The 9,390-nt window shown below is 38.6% G+C and overlaps 1 protein-coding gene across 1 annotated transcript; it reads left to right on the plus strand.

Moving 5' to 3' along the window:
• The first annotated feature begins 246 nt into the window (after window positions 1-246).
• ARL14EPL (ARF like GTPase 14 effector protein like) lies at window positions 247-8,038 on the plus strand. The gene is made up of 3 exons (XM_014056986.2): window positions 247-360; window positions 4,601-4,743; window positions 7,180-8,038. The coding sequence occupies exons 1-3, from the start codon at window positions 247-249 to the stop codon at window positions 7,394-7,396; spliced, it is 474 nt and encodes a 157-aa protein (XP_013912461.2). The 3' UTR covers window positions 7,397-8,038.
• Window positions 8,039-9,390: the final 1,352 nt, after the last annotated feature.

Below are 9,390 nucleotides of genomic sequence, written 5' to 3' on the forward strand. Positions count from 1 at the left end.
GCTACTGGCCACACTGTAGCAGAACCTATATGCTTCAGAATGTAACAACTGCTCTAAGGTCAGAGAGTCACACCTTCGCCTTAAAACCAAGCTGAAGTTTGGGGACTGAAACTGGGTGAGTGCTTCACCTATGGATATTATCATGGTGTTTAATTCAACAGTCCAAGACCCTGGCATTTTCCCTGACAAAGTTCTATATCCATGAGTTGTGGATTTCTCATTGCAGGTTTTTGCATACTTTTAAAAATGGGTGATTGCTTGGAAGGCCCCTGTCCTTCAGGGGGCCCGTCTGCAGCAGGGGAATTGGCAGGCGGAAGCAGCGTATGCACTAAGGAGATGACCTTGGAGCAAAAACAACAGGTACAACTTCAGAATTCTCCAAAGTATTTATAACTTTCAGGAAATGTTTTATAATTCACTTTTAAAGATAAAAAAATAGGTCTTGCTCTTGATTCATATGTTATCCTTTTCTGTTATGAATCTCTAGACATTTCTTTTCTTGGAATTTCGTATTGATATAAATATATTGGATGCCTAAGGTAACCCTAAAGTTAGAAATGTATCCGATTCAAACAAAGGATTTATTTGATAAGCCAGAGGACTTAAATGAGAACACAGAATATAATCTAGGAATCTGCTTAAACGTTGTGGGTTCTTGTCATGGATCCCTTTCTGCCAAAAAGGGGCAGCTCATGTTGTTGGATACTGCTTTTTCCTATTTGTTAAATATCTTTTAACATATATGCAACTCACAAAAGATCTAAAATAAAAATCAGAAAAACAGAGACCATCCTAGCTTCCTTCGTGCAGTTAGAAAAATAAAAAGCAACAAAACAACAACAACAACAACACAACACTATTTGGGGATGGTAATGCAAATATGAACTAGAGTACCATTCAACATTGCAATCTCCTTATTTATCCTTAACTTTTGCTCCTGTGTCTTCAGCAGCACCACCACAATTTTCTTTTTTGCAGCTACTACCAATTTCAAAAGGTATTGAAAAGCAGCCTTTTTCTGTAGATATGTCACATTGACATGAGATAATTTAATACAATTCTTCTCTCTGCATACACCTTGATTCAGCCCCATCCATGGAATGACATAAATTTCTTTTAGTCCTTCTGATCTATTGGCTGACTATAGTGCAAGACAAAGACAAACACTATTTCTTTTTCTTTTGTCCACTCCCTCCCCCCCCCAAAGAGTGTCATAGAATGACCCAAATAATCTCATTCTTATCTTGTTCTCCATTCAAGGCCCATGTAATTATTTTGTCCAGCCTATAACATTCATAAAATGAGAGTGCCATTTCCTGAGCACTTAGTAGCTTTAATTTATAGGAGTATTTTGAAAACCTTTGACTGGGAAGCTACTGTTTGCACCATTCCAAATGCATGCAAATAAATCCAGAAAGAAAGTAGCTTCTGGCTCCCAGGTCTGGGTTTTTTGTGGCTGATCCTGTTCAGGTTATTTTTGCTTTAGCTTTTCTTTTCCCTGATGCTCAGCCTTCTGTTCTGCTTTCTCTTTACTAGCTTTCCCCCTGCAGGCAAAATCTAGCTGGGCAGCACTTTAAACTGGTGCAGCATAAACCCATTTGAGCAAATGGCAGGATGACGTAGAAATCCCAAGCTAGACAGACAGACAGGCAAGCAGACAAACAGAAAGATCAATATTGGTATGTGCCCAATAAATTCCCAGCGAGCCCAAGTCACAGCCACCTTTGGTCCAATAGTACTTATTGAGATGTTTGCATACTCAGGGAATGGCCTGGGTACCACATATACTACCTGTCACGGCTGACACCACCTTGCCACCAAATCATGCACTTTTTCCTATGCCACTTTCAAAATCTGATTCAAGCAATGTTTATCAACTTTGGCAACTAAGATACATGGTTGAGAAACACTGGGTGAAAGCATTCTATGGCACCCTCTCTATTAATACCCCTACTTTAGCATCTATTAGCTTCTGATATGCTTATGATGACAACCTAAATAATCTACTGCTCTTGAGTCTCTCTTTCATTTCTCTAAAACCATTGACAGTCGACAAACATTCAGACAGCATTTCTTTCCTCACAAAATATCAACCAATGCCCCAATATCTCCAAATGATACCTCCTATTCAGAAAGCTGGACAGAATGGGATTGATGTTCTACTGGCACCTGCACAATTTCCTTGAAACAGCCATAATATTCCTGTAACTTAGATTTACACAAATGACTTGATCTGTAAGAACTGTAACTTTTAAAGCAAGTTACCTTGAAAATTGAATAATTAATAGAAGGCATTAATATATTTATACTCCAAATGAACATGGTTGGAGGAAAACATAGTAAGGTGTAGTATACACATTTACTCAATCTCACTATTTAACAAAGACAAGTTGCCTCTATTTTTCTAAGATATCCCATCTAATGTTGAATAAATGCACAATTTATTTATGGGTTGCATGATCCCACTATCCCAATGATTTATTAACAAGGTAGGCAACATGACAAGATAACTAGGATCATGTTTACAAGCTGTGTTTGTCTGGAATACAGCTAAAAGAGAATGAGCAAGAGTTGCTTAAGAGCCACAGATAAAACATAACATTCCAAACAAAATACAGAGGTAGGAAAAATTCCCTCTGTTTATTATGCATATCAATCCATAGCAAACCCCACTAGTTTTTCCCCAGCTTTAAAATTTGTTGGTTAAGCATTATTCCATAGAGAACACTTTGCCACTCAATCGTAATAATTGAGTTCTGTCACCATATTAAGCCCCACACAAGCAATTCATATTATTGTCAGCTTTCCCAGGTAGGCCAGACAGAAAGCACAAGCAGATGAGCTAATTCCATTGTAAAGGTACATTAACCAAGTCTTGTAATCCTGCTGATACAAATCTCCTGCTGTTTCTTTTATAGCCTGAGAGGTTAAGGAGGTTCTTTTCCGAATTTCCTTCTCTGGCCACTATGCAGCTGGAGGCTACGCCCTTTGTTATCTGATTATTTCCTAGGCAACATTGCTTCACCCCTTTTCCCAAGATCATTCCCACATACCGTTACAATTATGGATTAGCACACCATGTGCAGTACTACTTGTAAAGTTTCTGAAATGTCTTCCTATATAAGTTCCAAGGGCAGGGCTTTCAGCCCTTACCTAGTAGGTAGAATAATAATTTCTCTAGTCAGACTTCATTTTTACCAGGAGACAATAAGCACTCTACGTTTGAGTAATGCTATATATTAGACTAATACGTGAGCATAGAAAAACTTCTGCCAGAATGCTTTGAGGTTTATTGCTGCAATCATGCAATGCTGGGTGCATAAATTGCCTGAGGCAACTTCATTTTATTTCTGGTTTGTTTTTGAAGTCTCAAACACGAACAGGGAAATGTGTCCCAAGACCTGAATAACTGTGATGCAGTTTGATCTCCTACGTGCTGTATAAACCTGCTCAGACCATGGAGGTTTTCTCTAAGTAATTAGATAGCAAATATTTAGCCACAGCAGGACAACTAGACATGCCAGGTAGAGAAGCAGGCCTCCTCTCCTGTGGTGTCTGCCTTCTAGAACAAAATCCCCACCGTCCCTACCCTGACCTTATTTAAATGAGTCAATAATATCTGGTTCTTCCTACAGGCCTTAGGCTGGAGTGGATGGCAGATCCCTTGTGCCAGGGCTGTCAAACTCACAGCCTGCAGACTGGATGCATCACGTGCTGGCCACACTCACGCCCGGTTTAGCGAAGGGGGAAAAAGTCACGATACATCACGTGATGATCCTGTGGCAAATGCAAGTTTGACACCCCATCACTGGTTTGCTAGAAACGGTGATGTTTTTCTCCTGAAGTTTGGTTTTATTTGTACACATTAATTTGAGACAAAACAATAAAACCAAACTTTGTGACAACCCCCCCCCCTCAGTTTTTAGTAAACCAGAATATATATGTTAGGACACTCTGTGAAGTTTCTGAAATGTCTATCTTATATAAATTCCAAGGACAGGTGCTGATCTTGGAATTTCACAACAAAGATAACCATTTCTAAGGATCATATAATTGTAACATTGCTTGCTTCATCCCCAGTTTGCTACAGGAGCAGCTTAAAGTTGTTTTTGGTTGTTCTTCTATCAAAGTGATGTTTTGTCTTTTCTCCCAACATAAATCTGGCTGATGAATTCTGGCAGTTGAAGTCCACAAACCTTAAAGTTGCCAAAGTTGGAGACTCCTGATCTACAGTTCCTCAGAAATGAGCCTGGCAACTAAATGGTCGGGGGGGGGGGGGGGGGCTCTGTTCAACTGCTGACTTCTGCTGTGAACTTTCTCTCTTTTTAGCCTATCATTGGGTGTTTAGCCTGCACTATACAAGCCTCCTAAAGGCTATGCCTGGCCTTTTTTTGACAAAAAAAACCAGGCCTGTTTTCACTAAAAATGGGCTGTTTTGGGAGGTCTGTAGAGTGCAATTTTTTAAAAAAAATTTGCCTCATCAAAATCTTGGTGCGTCTTATGCTCCGGTGGGTCTTATACTCCAAAAAATACGGTAATACTGAATTCCTAAATGTAACTGTGAACATTTTATCATAACCACTAGTGTGTTTGTTGACAGCAACAAATTGAACGACAGCTAAAATGCTTGGCATTTCAAAATCCAGGACCTCTGCTGGCAGATTTCAACCCAGAAACTCGGGAACAACAAAAGAAAGTCTGTATGTCAATGATAAATCAGGATTGTTTTAATACGACAAAGAAGTAAGATGATGTATTCAAGTTCTTTCTATATTTTAAATTAGCTTTGGAAATAGAAATGTCCAGGGTTGTTTGATCACCATCAGATGCTTAAGGCTCCAGACTAATGGATGCCTTCTTGAAAGGTCTACTTCAGTTAGCGGGGAGTGGGGTAATCTATTCATAATTACCATGATTGCTGCAATCATGGCTATTGTTCCTTAAAATTCTCTTATTTAAGTATTTAAGAATAAATCTGCTCAGAATTTAATTATAAGTCATTTAGAATATTAAGGGTTACAATTGATTTTGGGCTGAAGGCTTCATTTGAGAATAATGTGTATCATACTACAAGTAGGTGGAGCCAAGACAAATACAAATATTGGTTTAAATTTAATGTATTGTGCAAACACATACATATATACATTCACAAAATATTAAATGAAATACAATTAACATTCATGATGTGCAAAGTTTTCTGGCTTTCAAATTTCAAGGCTGAAACGTTATTTCATATTCAGAATGTCTCTTCTAAATTCCAGAATGTCTCTTCTAAATTTCAGTCTTTCATTAGAACATTTAAGGGGCAAGAATAAATTAGGAGTGTTATTTCAAGTGCTACATATAATACTTTTTTCTAGTCCTCATGCATTTTATTTAGTGTTTCTAAGAAACTACAGAAAGAACATCCAGCAATGTAGGGTGATATTCAGTATGTTGATTGATAGTTTTATTTAGTTTTGCATCTAAATGGGAATCTTAAAAGGTTTCAGAACCCTAATAAGTGGATAAACACAAGAAGTAATCCACTGTAAAAAAATATCAGAATAAGAATTATATTATTTTGACAAAGAGAAGCAATAGCCTATATTTTTTCACATACACATATGCATTTGTGTTTGTGTATACACACTCTCATGCATATACATACTATATATATATATATATATATATATATATATAATATTTGTGCTGATAAATAAATAAAGGGAGACTAGTATAGATCTATTTCAAACTATTTAGCTCTCATCAGCTAGCCATACCCTTGCTGGGAATCGAATAGGTATGGCTAGCTGATGAGAGCTAAATAGCTTGAAATAGATCTATACTAGTCTCCCTTTATTTATTTATCAGCACAAATATAACAAATGTAACAAAAAGGCAACAGTAAAAAATATTGGGTTTCTGTCTGGATGGTCTCTTGTGACGAGCCGAAGGCAGAGAATGGAAGTGTGACCTTCCTCCCATATTTGGGCATACCAGGGGTTGTGACTTTAAATATATATTTATTTATTCGGGTTTTCTCCCACGTAAAATTGGAGAAAACCCGAATAACTAGAGACCTACATACTAACCTCAGAAAACATACACACACACACACACACACACACACACACACACATACACGCACACGCACACGCACATATACATACATACATACATACATACATACATACATATATATATAACAGTCCTTGATTTATGATAGCAATTGGGACCAGATTTTTGGGTATAAATCATTATGGTAATAAGTCAAGACACCCATGTGACTGAACCTGAATTCACAATATTTTTTGGAGTGGTTGTTAAATGAAAATGTGTTTGTTAAGTAAATGCCATGCTTGTAAATGAGAACCCATTCTTCTGAATGAGTGCTCTTTTGCCAGAGACCAGAAAAAAAGGATACAAATCATGGCCAAGTGATCACAGGATGCTACAAGCTAGTTGCCCAGTGTTAAAAATGTGGTCATGTGATATTGGGGGTGAGGTGGGGTGGGAGGAAGGAGGTGGAATGACATTTTATGATGGCCAGAAGTGACACCCATTTTGGGCCTGTCATACATTTGAATGGTTGTTAAAGGACCAGTCATAAGTCAAGAACTACCTGCAGCCTCCACAAAATATTGCCACATGTCAGATTTTATCTCTAGTTAGTTTGCATGAGTATTAAATTCGCTATCCAGTCTATGTGGCTGGCTGTTTTCCACATTAGCAATTTGGCAGTCCTCTACTTAATTGGAATTTAATTTGCTGCTCTGCATGCCCTACTTTTAAGACTTATGTAGCTGATCAGAATCCTAATATTTCTCTTTTCCACTGGGAATATCGCTTTCATATATTTTAAAAAAAGTGCATATCCTAACAGGACACAATCTGGCATACCACGGCTGCCATTTATAGTTTACCTGACTTTAAAAAAATTCCCATGCGAAGCAGTCCTGAGGAACCATCTGTCAAAGCAATTTTCTTCCTCCTCTTTTAAATATGTCTCTGGTAATGCTGCATTCCATTCTGAGGCAAAGATTAAAGTGTTCTTTATTTGTACATTAAAATAGTATCAGAGGGGAAGTCTGGAGATATTTTTTTTTTTTTGCTTTACAATGCATTTTTCTTTCTTTTTTTTTTTTGGCTTCATATTCTAACAATCTAACAAGGTTCCTCTGCCTGCTATTTTTATAGGACTGTGAAGAAATACGACAAACATGGCCATCTGATTTCCAATAAAGCAGATTTGTGTGATTGTCTAGAGAAGAACTGCCTGGGCTGCTTTTACCCTTGTCCTAAGTGTAATTCAACCAAGTGTGGAGCAGAATGTCGCTGCAACCGGAAATGGGTATATGAGCAAATTCAGGTGGAGGCTGGCCAAACCATCCGATTTCCATTTCGAAACAACTAGATCAAATTATGTTTCCTGATATTATTTTTCTCCCCTTTGTAAAGAAAAACAGTGTATTTTATTTTATTTAACAAATAAAGACAGGGTTGTTATTGTGGATTAGTCACTAAGTCATTTCTGACTCTTCGCAACCCCATTGACTACAACATGCCACTCTCTTCTACTGTTACCCGGAATTTGCCCAAATTCATGTTCATTGTGTTGACGACACTATCTAACCATCTCATCCTCTGCTGTTTCCTCCTCCTTTTGTCCTCCACTTTTCCTAGCATCGGGGTCTTTTCCAACAAGCCCCTCCCTGTCTCATTAGCTGCCAAAGTATTTGAGCTTCAGCTTCAGTATCTGTCCTTCCAAAGAACAGTTGTGGCTCTTTTTCTTTAGGAAACTGCAGGGTTGCCATACTATTTGATGGAAGGAAAATAAATAGCTTAAATGACAGAAGGAAACTTGGAAAAGTGTATGTCTTGAGGGAAAAATAGCATAACAGAACCATGATTGCAGGGGAGGGAGAAGATAGTTTGATAATGAAAGCATCAGGAGAATCTGGACAGAATTGGAGAAAAGGTTCTTCATGTTTGTCTAGCTTTGTTTCTCCATTACAAATCAGTGCCTCCCCCATGTGCTTTATATAGCCCACTTGAAGTGCATGAAGTGGAGGGTTTGTTCATTTTGAAGATCTTGGAACACGTGATTAAGAGAAGTTTTGCATGGTAGTGTTAAAAGAAATGTCCTTCTGGGTTAGGCTCCAAGTGGGGAAAAAGACACTAGAGACATGGAGGCTGCTTGGAAAGATGGTTTACTGGTGGACAGGACCACATGGCTTGAGTCCTGAACAGAAAAGGTGATCACATGCTTCAAGGTTGGGTGGAGAAGAAGAGAAGCTCTGGAAGAGCTGAAAGTTCCTGGCTTTATACTCTCTGTTTGGCCCCATCTCTCTGTTTCCTGTTCCTGTGTAAGAAATGTATTCTGACTGGTTGTCGGACTCCCATGGGGCCAACTTTGAGTTTGGGAGCAACTTTTGCCCTAAGCACCAAAAACTGGTTCAATGACTGTGGGATTAGTGTGCTTGATTGGCCTCTCCATTCTTCCTCCATACTCTGGGTCCTTGGTTTCCAAATGAGATGCAAAAGTTGCTCTCATCAGAAAAGAGGACTTTGGACCACTGTGCTTCATTAAGACCAGGGTCAACGCAGGAGATTTTGGAGCACTTCATGCTTCCTTCTGCAGACGAGCTTTATGGGGATGCTGACCATTTTCCAGCTGCTCACCCTGCCAAAAGCACCAAAACCTGGTTCCATGACCATGGGATTACTGTGCTTGATTGGCCAATTTGTCTGACCTGAACCCCATAGAGAATCTATGGGGCATTGCCAAGAAAAAGATGAGAGACAGGAGACCAAACAATGCAAAAGAGCTGAAGGCCGCTATTGAAGCATCCTGGTCTTCCATAACACCTCAGCAGTGCTACAGGCTGATAGCTTCCATGCCATGCCACATTGAGGGCACAATTGCTGCAAAAGGAGCCCAAACCAAGTACTGAGTACATATGCATGCTTATACTTTTCAGAGGTCCAATATTGTTCTATGTATAATCCTTGTTTTATTAATTCCAATATTGTAATTTTCTGAGATGGTGGATTTGGGGTTTTCATGAGCTGTACGCCATAATCATCACAATTATGACAAATCACGGCTTGAACTATCTTGCTTTGCATGTACTGAGTCTTATCTCATATATTAGTTTCACCTTTTCAGTTGCATTATTGAAATAAATGAACTTTTGCATGATATTCTAATTTTTTGAGTTTCACCTGTACTATTTTTCTCCCTCTTCCTTTGAACAGCTGCCGTGATCTTTAGCAAATGGGTATTAGAATTTCATCTTAGGTTATTGGAATGTAGTGTGTAGCAGCCTGTGAGTTTCTTTAGTTAGAAAATGTTAGCATTAAGCCTTCTTCACTTTGGTAGCTTCCAGATGCGCTGAGAAGACTGTA

Source organism: Thamnophis sirtalis, unplaced genomic scaffold, assembly GCF_051295495.1.
Source record: "Thamnophis sirtalis isolate CommonGarterSnake01/CBP01778 unplaced genomic scaffold, rThaSir2_p1.2 scaffold_5, whole genome shotgun sequence".
Lineage (NCBI taxonomy): Eukaryota > Metazoa > Chordata > Lepidosauria > Squamata > Natricidae > Thamnophis > Thamnophis sirtalis.

What these genes read in the sequence shown, in the direction of transcription:
- ARL14EPL (XM_014056986.2), top strand. Translation starts at nt 247, where the DNA reads ATGGGTGATTGCTTGGAAGGCCCCTGTCCTTCAGGGGGCCCGTCTGCA. An exon ending in CCTTGGAGCAAAAACAACAG is followed by an intron (nt 361 to 4,600) that starts GTACAACTTCAG and finishes GTTTGTTGACAG; the next exon opens with CAACAAATTGAACGACAGCT. An exon ending in TGTTTTAATACGACAAAGAA is followed by an intron (nt 4,744 to 7,179) that starts GTAAGATGATGT and finishes CTATTTTTATAG; the next exon opens with GACTGTGAAGAAATACGACA.